Source organism: Etheostoma cragini, chromosome 1, assembly GCF_013103735.1.
Source record: "Etheostoma cragini isolate CJK2018 chromosome 1, CSU_Ecrag_1.0, whole genome shotgun sequence".
NCBI classification, from domain to species: Eukaryota; Metazoa; Chordata; class Actinopteri; order Perciformes; family Percidae; genus Etheostoma; species Etheostoma cragini.
This window is the reverse complement of record NC_048407.1, coordinates 532,503-546,052: the sequence shown is the minus strand read 5'-3', so window position 1 is coordinate 546,052 and position 13,550 is coordinate 532,503. Positions and strand designations below refer to the sequence as shown.

General features: G+C 41.3%; 1 protein-coding gene across 6 annotated transcripts in view; it reads left to right on the top strand.

The window, feature by feature from the left end:
• ntrk3b (neurotrophic tyrosine kinase, receptor, type 3b) overlaps positions 1-13,550 on the top strand; it is a 166,515-nt gene that overhangs the window by 77,884 nt on the left and 75,081 nt on the right. For all 6 annotated transcript variants that reach the window (XM_034873485.1, XM_034873500.1, XM_034873493.1 and 3 more), the window contains 4 exons: positions 4,170-4,324; positions 4,922-5,064; positions 6,998-7,139; positions 13,201-13,506. In XM_034873485.1, the coding sequence (XP_034729376.1) occupies positions 4,170-4,324; positions 4,922-5,064; positions 6,998-7,139; positions 13,201-13,506 (746 nt within the window). The remainder of the gene's footprint in view (positions 1-4,169; positions 4,325-4,921; positions 5,065-6,997; positions 7,140-13,200; positions 13,507-13,550) is intronic.

Genomic DNA, 13,550 nt, shown 5'->3' with positions numbered 1-13,550 from the left:
TTCTGTAAAGAGTAGTGTGTTTTTGCCCTGTAGTTAGAAGCCACCGTCCCAGCTCGATTGGGTGTCTATGTGCGGTGAGTTGCCAACTTGTCTCTGTGACCAGCGGGAGGGTAAACTGGACCGACTTGTGGTGCTTCCTACGAACTGTGAGCCAACAGAACTCCGGGTGTTTTCCCACGAAACATTATCAGCAAGCATTGGGGAGGAGAGAATGAATCAGCTGAACTAGTCTTAGCTCAGTACAAGCCAACCTTTTTAATTTTAAAAGGCCTAACTCTAGTTTTGAAGGTTGTCCAGTATGTCGTTAGGATGTTTTCAATGGAGCGCTTGGTAGCGGCCAATCGTTATTAAGTATGAAGTATGAATCAGGAGCTTTGGGTGGATTGATCATTGGTGTAAAAAAGCAGTGCAATTCATAGGAAGTTCCTCATATTAAACTATTCTCTGACACAACTGGTCCCATAATGGGTTAGCAGGAAATCCCAATGGATGTCATGCCCTGTTATAATATAAGTCATTCATTTGGGAGAAAATGAAAGTAAAGGTCACATCTAAAGTCAAAATATATTGTACTATGACATAATCTTTTCACATTTGAACTCTCACTAAAATCTCACAATCCCAATGGAATCATGTTCAGAATGTTATTGAGAAGATTACCACATGAAGAGATTTTACTAAGCAGTGACAGAGAAAGTCACTTCCAAGGTCCAATCTATACCACTAACCACATTGCTGACCACACAGGGGGCCAGGGTCCTGAATGTAACCCCACATAAGAATATACTGTAGTTAGCCAATGAAATACTCCTTAATTTCTTTGGAAATAAAGCTATTTTACTGCTAGTCAGGGATATATTCCCAGATAGATTGTACCTATTAATACGCATTAACATATGGATGTATTTTATTGTAGTGAAAGTGACAATGTTACGAGCAGAGCACCCCAGGCACACTTCTTTCTGCTGAATTACCACAAAGCCAGGCATCACAGCAAATATAACCTACAGTCACACCCAAGATCAGTAGCACTGTGGTAAATAAGGCGATTTATTAAACACACAGGATTTTAAAAAACTCAAATAATTCCCGACAGCAGTGTAAAGAGAGGAAGTAGTGCATTCAAGCTGAGATCAAAGCACTCAAGCAACAATGCAGTATATAGCTCATCGTTGCCTGTGATCCACGGCTCCATAGCCAAAGCACCTGTGTGTACATTTCCCAGAAAAACAGCCTCCGGGGGTGATCATTACCTCTCCTCTGGAGTAGCTGGGTGGATCGTTAGCCAGCTTCAAGGAAACACCATGCTGTTACCTCGCTGTATCTGGGGTCACACTGCTGTTTGCTTTTGTTCTTTTCAAAAGTCTAATCTGCTCTCCTCTAGACATTTATCAACTTCCAGCTGTCAGTTCACTGTTCTTTTTCCCTCTTTTGTTTGTGTTATAGCTGTTTTTTGGTATGATGGTGGAGCTGTAAAATCATAACCATTACGGTTACTGTGCTGCTCAGACTGGGCACACGTTTGAAACAAAGGGTTGGGCTTTCTCAATGTGCATGGTCCTGCTATATTAGGCTGTGTTCTGGATCTGTGCAGCTGCATGTTGGCCCTGATCAGCTCCACCCAGAGGAATAGTGCGTAATGTATGGAGGTGGTGGTTCTTATTAACAACTAATATAATTAGAGAATCAAGTAGGCCGCCTTGCTCTGGTGAGCTTTGATCCCTGAACTTGCTCAGCATTCCTTCACAGTACACATCCAGTTACTCTGGATCACTGTGGGATAGTTTATATGTGCTGGCAATTCATACAGGTGATATTTTGAAAAACTGGGCAATAAGGCTGATTCTTTATGCTTTAAATTAGAGCTGGGCAATATGTTATAAATATAATGCCATTTTTTACCAAATTGTGGCGATATTGCTTTCCATAAAGAGCAGGTCTAGACCGTACCCTGTGATGTTATTTACAGAAACACAACAATTCCCAGTAAGATCAAATCTGGGGAATATCCTTTTTGAGTGTGTTTTTGCAATGGTTTCTGCTTCCTGTTTGCCTGCTTTTTTCCCTTTCTTTTGCTCTGGAACTAAACGACCATGCATCCAACACTGTAACACACCGGTCGGACTGCAATCAGAGTGCACCTGTACAGAATATCTGCTGAAGTCATTAATAGGTCAACAAGTTCTTTTGCTGGAATTAAAGAGAATAGAATGGATACATCCCATAGCTTAATGAGTATGCTGCCATATAGAAACTGTGAACAGACTCTGCTCTAACTACAGTGTCAGATCCAGTAAGCTCCGGATAATAAGCTAGACCCACCTGCGGAAATCTATTCTCATTACTTCATATTGCATGGTGGACGTAGCATATACATTATTCATGCTTTCTGCAATATCTTATAGACCTCTGTCAAGGACAACTGGACAGGCATTCGTCTTGACAGAATTGGCCAATCACAATCTCCAAATTGGGCATATGCAAAATGCAGAGGTGGAGTACAATGTAGAATAATGTGACTGTCAAACGGCACACTGCTGTGAGACTGAAAGGCATATACAGAGGAGCCTGATGAAACCTGCCTGTTGCTAATAAAGGATGACACTGATGGCCTTCGCACTGCCGTGACCTTTGACCCGCTCACATTGTAATGCCACCGTGCGGTCCTTAATGGTTTTTCTTCTGGTCCGTTTTGAACATAATCCAACAATGATAAAACCGGGGGTGTAATGATCGATCTGGATTCAATTATTGATTTTATTATCAACAATCCAGTATTATTGATTCAAAGTGGAAATATCAATGCATATTGTAATCTTTAAAATGCGCCTTTATTTTGAAGGTCTCACTTGATATTTATTATTTTTTTGTTAAAAAGAGTAGTTTTTTTTTTAGAGCTTTAATGTTCAGTAATGACATTTTCAAATCATATTTTAGTTTGTTTTTCTAAAAGAAATATAAATTATAAATATACGTATGTATATATACTGTATATGTCCACATGGTGTGTGAGATCCGTTTGGACCCATTCCCGGGTATTTCTTGTACAGCCTGATAATCACACTGGACTAACACATGTTTTCAGTCCCCCAACCAGACCAGTGTGGACTGGTTGTTTGAGGTATGAGATTTACAAATTGTTAGATGTATAGTTTTATTGTTAGGGCTGTTTATGTACACAATGCTTCACCTGTTAAAGGCCACTCAGCCTGATTTAGATGTACAGTAGACTGCCATTTAAGTATGAAAAACAACAGGAATAAACCACTGTATGTAAGAAATTAACAAAGATTTAACTTTAACATTAACAGTAATAATGGCATTTCCAGATTGGGCCATCTATGACTGTTGCGTTGTTGAGTTAATTGAGGACCATTGGACAGTTTTCATATCTTAAACACAGGGGCACACAGATGCCCCAGATTTTAACGAGAATTCCTGGGAAATAATGTGATCTAAATACCTCGTATTCAACCCTACTACACGTCTGTGACTTGCTGTCATGCTAAATAGTATTATTGTTGCTGTTGTTGCAGGCTATTGCCTTCGGTTGCAGACAGCTGTGTCACTGCTGTGTCACTGCTACAGTAATATGTATGATGCTGAAGATGCACTGAATGCAGCTTGGTGTGTTTATACTTTATAATCTCTCTTCCATTATTTGCGTGTTTTCTCGGGATACCAGTGTGTTAAGTGTTTTGGTGTCTCATATCGGTCACAGGCCAGCACATTTACTGATATCAGTAAATATTGTATCCTTGTCCAAAGTATAAATATAATATTGTCTTGTGATGAAATGTGTGCTTTACACCCTAGCTCCAACCTAATACTAGGTAACTGGTAGGTGTGCTAAAGAAAATACGATTAACGACACATACCAAAACCTTTTGTTAAGTTACTAGCCTACTTGAAAAAAGGTGGGTCTTAAACATCAGACTTAGACTTTTGTCAATGGCATTCTCAGTTTTGATCATAGACTTATCAAACCAACTTCACAGTCACATTATACACACAACAATATACGCACAACCTTTAAAGATATATAATATATGGCCCCAGATATTTCTGTGACATTAAGAGATATGGCTAGCAGCTTTGCCTTCCATCCCTAGTGGTTACACTGGTGTTATTGTCATTGCTGATTGTGTTTGCTACTGGTGTGTTTCCAGGCGCCTAGAAGGCGTGGTGTTTGACTGCGGCTGTGATATCCGCTGGATCCAGCTGTGGCAGCAGAGAGGAGAGGCCGGCCTCCACACACAGCAGCTGTACTGCAGGAACGGAGCCTCCAAGATACGACTGCACAACATGTACATCCACAACTGTGGTAAGAGGACGAGGAGAGGGAGAATGATAGCGGGATCTGCATATAAAAAAAAAGGAAAAGAGCAAGGAAGAAGAAGCAGCAGAGGGGGGATGGAGGGGTTGGAACGGAGGAGAGCAAAGGAGAGGGAAAAGGTGGAGAGTGAAAATGTGAATGGCTGACGGAAGGAGACAGGAAAGCAAGAGAAGGAAGGAACGGGTTAAAGGTGAAATAGAGGAAAGAGAAGAAGAGCAGGGAGATGAGCGGAGGCGGGAAGGGACGGAGGTGTGACAGAGTTCAGAGGGTGAATCTGATGTGGGGAGCTGTGTGTTGATTCTGACAGAAGATGTAGACTCTGCAGTATTATCTCCTAGTGGTGACTCATACTTGAGACATCCAGTGTGTGTGTGTGTGTGTGTGTGTGTGTCTGTTTGTGGGTGTGTGTCTGTGTCTGTGTTTGTGTGTGTGTCTGTGTGTATGTCTGTATCCCATTTCCTCCTTGGTACTAATTTTGTTACATTAATGAAAAGTGATTAATTGATTTATTGTGAAAATATATAAACACATGCAGTGACAGGTGTGTGTGTGTGTGTGTGTGTGTGTGTGTGTGTGTGTTTTCAGACTTACCAGAGATTGGTGTGAGCCACAGCAGTGTGTTGGTAACGGAGGGCGACAATGTGACCGTGAGCTGCAATGGATCTGGATCACCGCTGCCTGAAGTGGACTGGACTGTTAGCGGCCTGCACTCCATCAACACACACCTGGTCAGACACACACACACACACACACACACACACACACACACATATATGCATATGAATATACACCAGACCAGTCTCATGGCAGTTTAAGAATTGGGGACATTATTAAATCTATTGGTTCGTGTACAGGGACACGATTTTATCTTTTTTTTTTTGTGGTGCTGAGCGCGAACGTTAATGTTATGTCTTTCAATTGGAAGCACCTTTCATGATAACAGCACAATTATGGTAGTGAGTACTATTGAAAATCCAAAAATCTGCGTAAGGAGGTTGGCCGGGGGGGTGGATGGGTCCAACAACACAGGACTTTCCCCCCAGAGACTGGGGATCGTGTCCCATCTGTGGCAGTTCCTATCTGCATTTTTCTTCTCGTGACCACAGCCGTCCCGTTGTTGTTGCCGTCCTGCGTGTGGCGTTTCATTTCGCCAAAGTTGCGTCCCCAAGCAACCATGGTTCGTGTCCCAGCGGCCCTTGTTGTCCATGTTGTTGCGTCCCCCAGAGAAGCCCAGTGTTGTGGCAGTTGTGGTAGCCTGGAACCCTCCTTAAACATACTTTTGCTCAATTTTCATTTTCCTTCAGTACTACTTCTATATTGTTGGGTTTTCTCAATTTTTTCTCTTTCAATTTTTTCTCTTTCAATTTTTTCAAATCTTTACCAGTCCAACCAGAGAGTTGAGAATAGTTTGAGTTGTATTACTGTTATAGCAGCAGAGCAAGATGCAAACAAAGCCATTCAGTCCATTGTGACAACGCTGCTTAATATCAAGAAGTTAAAGCCACAGCAAGAACAATCTTTGGCTCCCATTCTACTCTAGAGACTCTAGGAACCACAAGTAGCTCTGAATTGTGGGAGCGTAGTGCTCGAGTGGGGCAATAAGACACTAAGAGCCCTTCTAGATATGTTGGTGCTTGACCATTTAGAGCTTTGTAGGTCAGGAGAAGGATTTTACAGGAAGCCAATGCAGAGAAGCTAGTACAGGAGAAAAATTATCTGTTTTTTTAGTTCTTGTCAGAACATGCACCTAACAATGTTTTTTTGCTCATATTATCCATAACTTGCATATTCCCATCTAAAATCATAATTATCCCATACTGTATTTAAAAATGAGTTAATTTATCCCTAACAACCAACAGTCCAGCTCACTGTGAATTAGCATGGACCTTTGCAGGTTTGGGCTTCAGAACATGTTGCTAACACAACAGCTCCAAATGCATTTTAAGCCTGCTATTAAAAAACTTAAGAATCCAGAATCCAGACTTGTGTCATGTCATCATCAATTAAATCAGCTTCCTCACTTATTCTCGTATGCATGTCTGTTCATAGTACAGCACTCTGATTAGCTGTGCAGCATTACCATGATGATCTACCTGTGCAACAAAAGCTAGATTTGTGAGACAGAGTCCCGGGTTGAACCCACAGTGTGCCTGCCAGCCAGGCCCCAGGGACACCACAGCAACAGCAGAGATAAACAGCAAGAAGAGGGGAACAGCAGTCTGGGAAAATGCAGTGTGGCTTTATTTGTCATCTGTCTTTTAAGCTTGCAGTGACTTTACAGATGAAAGTCACCTCAGCCTCAGTCTCGATGTTTTAGGGTAGACAGATATTGTAGCTCACCAGGATGAGTGAGGTGTTGGGGAACCTGTCCAACTGAAGACAAGAAGGGAAGCATAAGCATTGTATTTGGCTATTTAAAGGTGAAAAGCTGTAATTCAGTCACATTAGTGCCAACATGTACAATAGATCACGCTTTCTTGCCGTAATTCTAGCAATACATTAATACGACTAAATCACTGCAGTAATTAATTCCCACTGGTATTGTGTACTCCATCACTTTCTATTTAAATTAATCGAGGAATATAACTATACATGCTGTATATACTTCACATACCTGAATGTCTCTCTTTTTTCTGTCTGTGTCTCATTCTCTTTCCCTAGTCCAATGTCTACTGGCCGAACATCCACTCTATCAACCTGACTCTTTTCAACATCAGCCGAGATGACAACAACTTCCAGCTGACCTGCATTGCAGAGAACGTGGTGGGGATGACAAACTCCTCCATCCAGCTCAACGTACAATGTGAGTTGGATTTCTCCTAAGATTCAATCAAGGAAAACTCGGGCCATGCCCTGCAGAGGGGACAGGAGTGATCTAAAGGCAACATTTTAGCCCATAATGGACACAATAACACTCATTTCAAATGGACACTTAAGGTTTTCCTTTTAGATTACCTGGTGCATCTTGTTGCTTAAATTTGCACGTTATTAAGAAAACGTTATTACTTTGAAATGATTAAAACTCTATTTTACTTTAAGCTTCAAAGTTCATATGAATGCTATGTTTTGCAAAAGTAGGTATGTTGACAGAAAGTATATACTCATTCTTACAATAATGTTATATTAATCTCTGTTGTGGAAGTTTCTGTACAGCGAGGGAGGAATTTGAGGGGCAGAAGAGACCTTGTTGAAACAAATAAAGACAGGCTGCAAACTGGATTAAAGGTTTAGGTATTCGGTGGAAGGGTTTAATTATTTTCTCGAGAGAACAATCAAAATGACAAGAACAGCATTTCACAATGAACGGAGTTACAAAGTGACCCACGGTTCTGTGCCTCGCATAGCATATGTCAGTTCCTTATATCCCGTTTGCCCCAGCAGAAACCAGACTAATTTGCATTATTTAGTATCTTGGCCCAAACTGAACACATTTTGTAGAGTAACATCACCTAAACTTGGGTTAATAATCGATTCTTCTTAAAAATGACTTTCCAAACTGTAACACTGTTGTGTTTTACTCCAGGGTTTATTAACCCAAAGTTAAGAGATGTCAATCTTCTTTTAATGAGACTAAGAGTCTACCACCACGCTAGCAGCTCTGTGAGTCTCTACATAGGCTCAGCTCTGCTTTGAGCTAAATGCTAACATGTTCAGAATAACAAAGCTAGTTTAGTGTATTAGCAGGCTTACATTTACTTATTAGCACTAAACACAAAGTGCAGCTGAGGTTGCTGGGAAAGAAGTGGCATATCAAGTTAAACCAAAGTATTGGACATATGTACAATTTAAACTCATGGTGGGGAAATGTATAACAATTCGAGGGGAACATGGATATTTGTAAAAAAATTCATAGCCATCCATCCAATAGTTGCCAAGACACTTCTCTTAATACCAAACACGTGAACGCCATGGTGTTGCTGGAGGAAAAGTCCCAAGTGGTGGCCTGGCAGACCAATATTGCCTCTGCAGCCAAGCCGCTGGTGAGCCCAGAAATGCCAGGTTGTCATGCTGAATGCTCTTGATTCAGACTAGCCCAGGGACTAATATAGTGTGAACATCTGTACTGAATAACAATCTCCATCAATCGTGCAATAACAAAAAATCTTATCCATTGGCTCACAACATCTGTAATGTGTCCCTCAGTAGTCGTTTTTCTTGGGTATTAGATCTCATTTGCTAACTTTTCATGGATGCTCTGAATAAGACTATGATGCTTTAAGTGTGAAATGATGCTGCTCTGTGTTTTTAGGTGCTAATCAGTGATTGCTGGCAGTGTAATGATTGTTTGAAATGAAATCTCAGCCAACCACTGAGCTAGTGGTTAATCCACATTAGCGGCCATCAGCTCATCTGGGGACCGCCCTGGTTTGGAAGCCAGGATTTAATAATCCAGTGAACCAAAAGACAGCACTATTTGAAAGTACTGGTATTTTCTCTGAGTGATGAAATGACAGTGGTACAGCTTCTTTGTTAATCTTCTTTTGGACTTAGCTATATGGATATATTATTAGTAATATTGCTAAAAAGAAATGTGATTCTCATTATATATTTCTAAAGTTCTGCAGTATGCAGATCGTAACAGGAATGGTCACCCCTGCATTTTCATTTAACTGGACAAAATGGCAGTCAGCAAAGACCATGAATGTCAGTCATGAAAGAAAATCTTATGTAGATGGTAAGAAAGCTTGGCGCCAACAACACCAGTTTTCTTTTGCAGATGTCTTTCTTGGCAGCCTCGATGGACTTATGTTGGGAACGGAAAACTGAAATAAATCTTGCATTACTGACACTGACAGTCTAGGAAAATAATTTACATCAGGAAAAAACTCCTTCATCAAGCACAACAACGGATTTGTGCAGGTACATTTAAAATGCAATGAGGTGTTGCACAGTAACAAACCAAGTGAAACTGATGTAGCCAATTAGCAGAAATATACCCTTCAGCCCACATGAAAGCTTTGCCTTGATCTGAGTGGAAAGAGAACAGGAAAATAACACAGCAATGACAAAACAATGATTTGGTAACCACCAGATCATTCCTCTGATGTCCAGACCATGAATTACACAGTATGTCTTATATACCTTGTGGATTGTCCTTGGGCAGATTTGGGACGGACTGTATTCAAAGCCAATATTTATTAGAGGTGGCTGACATTTTTGTCTTCGTAACAAGCTCTCTGTAAAGCAAAATCTATCGTGGCTGTTTGCAATGCATCACGCTACAGGACAGAGGAGATTTGTCACCAATTCAAACACTCCTTTCTGACGCAGAGCTGCTAAGCACCATGCTAGAATGACAGATTGACTTTACAACACCTAGTCTTCAGGGCTTCCTCCACATGGCCATTCAATGGATGTACATCTCCGGGCATTTCTTTTTCTGTTGACTCTCTCTGCTGGTACTGCAAATTAACATATTCATTTTTCACCACATGCTCTAATGGTAATTACATTTCCTCCCCTATTGTCTCTGGAAATGTCAAAAAAATAGCTTAAACTGCTGCTCTGATTAGGGAGTAATCTGATTGACAGCGAAATAACCAGCCGTCAAGTAACATTCTCTGCATTCAAAGATGAGTTCCCGATTTTAGCGAAACTGTAATTAACCACCATTTAAAATTCTGCAGACGCAGTGTTCTGCTGCTGCGTGGAACAATAGCAGCTCTACAGCATTGTGGACTCACATACCATGCTTTTCCTTTAGCCCTGCTGTATAGGCATGGTGTTACTATCGCTGGCTAGTAGTTCTGTTCCTGCTCTACAGGTAGAGCAATGCATTACCTCTAACAATGAGTAATTAATGAGGACAATTAAGCAATTGTATTCCTCCAGAAACTCGTCATAATATCACTGTTCTGCTACTTACTACTTATTACAAAATCTAAATCATAACGTGGTAAAACCCACATCTGTCCCATGATACTCACCTGTCACCGCCGGCCATGACCTCCTATCTGGCTGGAACATGGCATTTGAAACATGCCACCAGTGTTACCACTAGATCATATTGTACATCTACCCTTGCATTCAATGTTCTTACAGATCAAAGGAATGTAGTTATCAAAGCTTGTCATCTATCTGAGCGCCACAAGGACACCATGTTGTTACAGACCAGTATGGAGCGCAGTAATGACTTGTATTGTATTGACTGAGACTGAGATGACAGCCATGCTGAGGGGAAAATGGATTGGCCCCTAACTGTCCGTCAACAAGAGAATTTTGTTTTTTCCTCTCTTTTTCTCTCTTTCTCTCTCTCTCTCACTCTCTCTCTCTCTCTCTGTCTTTAGGCTGTACAGCTACCGTATATACCGCCCTCACTTCATGACACTCTTCCTCCCATCTCTCTCTTTCTTTTGTCTTCATTCCTGAGCTCACGATCACAGCTCTGCACACGCCCCCACACCAGCACTTTCACACATACACTTGCCTTAGCCTTTAGTGCAATTCAATGAGTTAATTGTCACTATTGTCTAGCAGGAACAGTATCACCAACGCAGTTTAGGAAATAACAGTTTACAAGCACCAATACATACTTTTTCTCCTTTTTAATGGATGGTTATTTTGGTTTGAAAACATCCCTTGCTACACAGTCAACAACAATGAATGACATTCATAAATCTAATCAATCAGTCAATCGCTGTTGATGAATGATAAACACCAAGTGCAGTGTTCACAGTCAGGGCAGGGTTATGCTAGAAAAGACGTAGTTTGTTCAAACTGTTTCACCACATTTGAGAAGGGTTTGTATCTGTTCTAAGTAGTCACACTGGAATTGACAAACCTCCCACCATGGGTTACCAACTGGTCAAAAGCTGCCAAGGGGTCAACTTGCACTGCAAAAAGTATCCGCTGAGACAGACTGCGTTGCTGCGTTATCATCTATTGGGGCGGCTGTGGCTCAGCGGTAGAGCGGTTGCCTGCCAATCGGAAGGTTGGGGGTTCAATCCCTGGCCCTGCAGTCCCATGTCGAAGTGTCCTTGGGCGAGACACTGAACCCCGAGTTGCCCGCGCATTGGAGTGTGAATGTGTTTGAGTGTTTACCTGATGAGGAGGTGGCACCTTGTACGGCAGCCTCGGCCACAGTGTATGAATGTGTGTGAATGTTTCCTGAATGATGTAAAAGCGCTCTGAGTAGCCGTTTAGACTAGAAAAGTGCTTTATAAATACAGCACATTTATATTTATTGGCCTTGTGTAGTAGACATGGAAGAATGAGGGTGACATTTGGGGTTTTGAGTGAAATCTCTCAAACAATGGCAGATGGATTTCCATGAAAAAGCTTTAGATATTCATGTACTAGGAATAAACATGAGTAGCAACCTCTGCCTATTATATGTTTCCATTATGAGGTCAACAATTTAACATGTCCAAAACTCCAGTGTTTGCAGTATTTGGACTAATATTATTTTGTGTTTTGAATACCTACATTTTCATCAACCTCAGCTGGACTTTGTATTTTGTACTTAGCCAATGTTAGCATGTTAAAATGCTAAAGTAATATGGTGAACATGATAAAAATTAAAATTACAAAACATAAGCATGTTACCAGTGACATCGTGAGCATGTTACCTTGTTGGTGTTAGCATGTTTTATACAAATTATGTCTGGCTATATTAAAATGCTTTACGCAAATTGAAAAGCCAATAACCTGGGCCTAAGTAGTATTACTGATTGCATGTCTGGGAAAACAATGAAGATACTATGTAGTCTGCTTAGAGCATTGATTCACAAAGGGGGGGTCGGGACCCACAGGGGGTCGCGAGCCAGAGAGGGGGGGGGGGTTGCAAGTTGTTTTCTAGAAATAAAATAAAAATTAAAAAACGATTAGAAATAGCATATGTTAGCCACGATTTGAACACAAGATAAAACTAGTGGCTACATTTAAAATTAAACCAAGCAAATAAATAGAGAGGGAACAGCTCTTTTGATTTGAAAGGAGGGCAAATCATCTGACATCCGAGCTGCAGGACGCATTGGTTGAACTGTCAAGCGACCGAACCCTGAAGACAGCGTGTAATTCTAAGACGCTGGCTGAGTTTTGGATTTCAGTTGAGAGGGAATACCCACAGCTATCCAGCGCGGCTCTGGATGTGCTGATGCCGTTTGGCACTACCTACTTGTGCGAAAAGACTGTCTCGGCACTGATGTACCTTCAAAATAAATACAGAATGCTATTGAATGTGGAGGATGATAGGGTTAGGGTTAGGGTTCTATGTAGAACAGAGAAAGACTTCCAGGTGATGCCATCTGCCAAATATTTCCTCATGATGATAGAGCTACAAGAGTAACTCATTGTTAAGACAAATCAGTGGGTGAATTGTCTATAAAATATTTCTGATGGTATTAAATTGATAAATTTCCTCTCAGCTTGGCGGCATTGTGGATTTAGATGTGTGCTGCTGCACGTCACAAAAGGAGGCTATGTGCTTGTTTATGTCGAAGAGATTTCTCTGTCTATTTCAAGCAAAAGGTGTCCTTTTATCTTTTTGTTTTCCTTACCGTCCCAATTACTGCTGCAATATGTAACACGCAGTAAAAGGCTCATTGCCACTTCCAGGCAAGAAACCTGCCTCCAAAATGTCATGCTTTCAAGAACAAATCAAAACAGCGTAGGTCCTTCTGGGGATTTCATCAGCCCAAGGGTTGTGGAACTTTCTCAACAGACAAAGGTCTTTGTAATACTTTGACGTGCGCTACAACACAACAATGAGACAAACTGATGAAGAGTTCAACAGGGAAATATAACATTTTGATAATCCATGATCTGTTCATTCTGCTCTTTCCCACACACTGTGGATTAAGTGTGGGTATGCATAAAACAAATCAGTCGTGTAAATGACCTGTTTTTTTCATTCTTCACTGCAGTTCCTCCAGTCATCCTGAGACTGGCTGAGCCCGAGCAGCGCCATGATACCTGCATTGAGTTCACTGTTCATGGTTACCCCCATCCCAAGTTGCGCTGGTTCTACAAGCAAAAGGAGATTCTGCAGAACGATTACATCCGAACTGACATGGACTTTTACCAGGACTATCTGGAGGGCTGTCTGACCTTCCAGAACCCAACACACATCAACAATGGCAACTACACTCTTGAGGCTAGTAACCCGTTGGGAACAGTCACCAAGACAGTGTATGGTCACTTCCTCATGGCCCCCGGCATGGATGAAAAGGGTGAGTGGATCATTTCTGCTTGGTATCTATTTCTCAATGTGCTT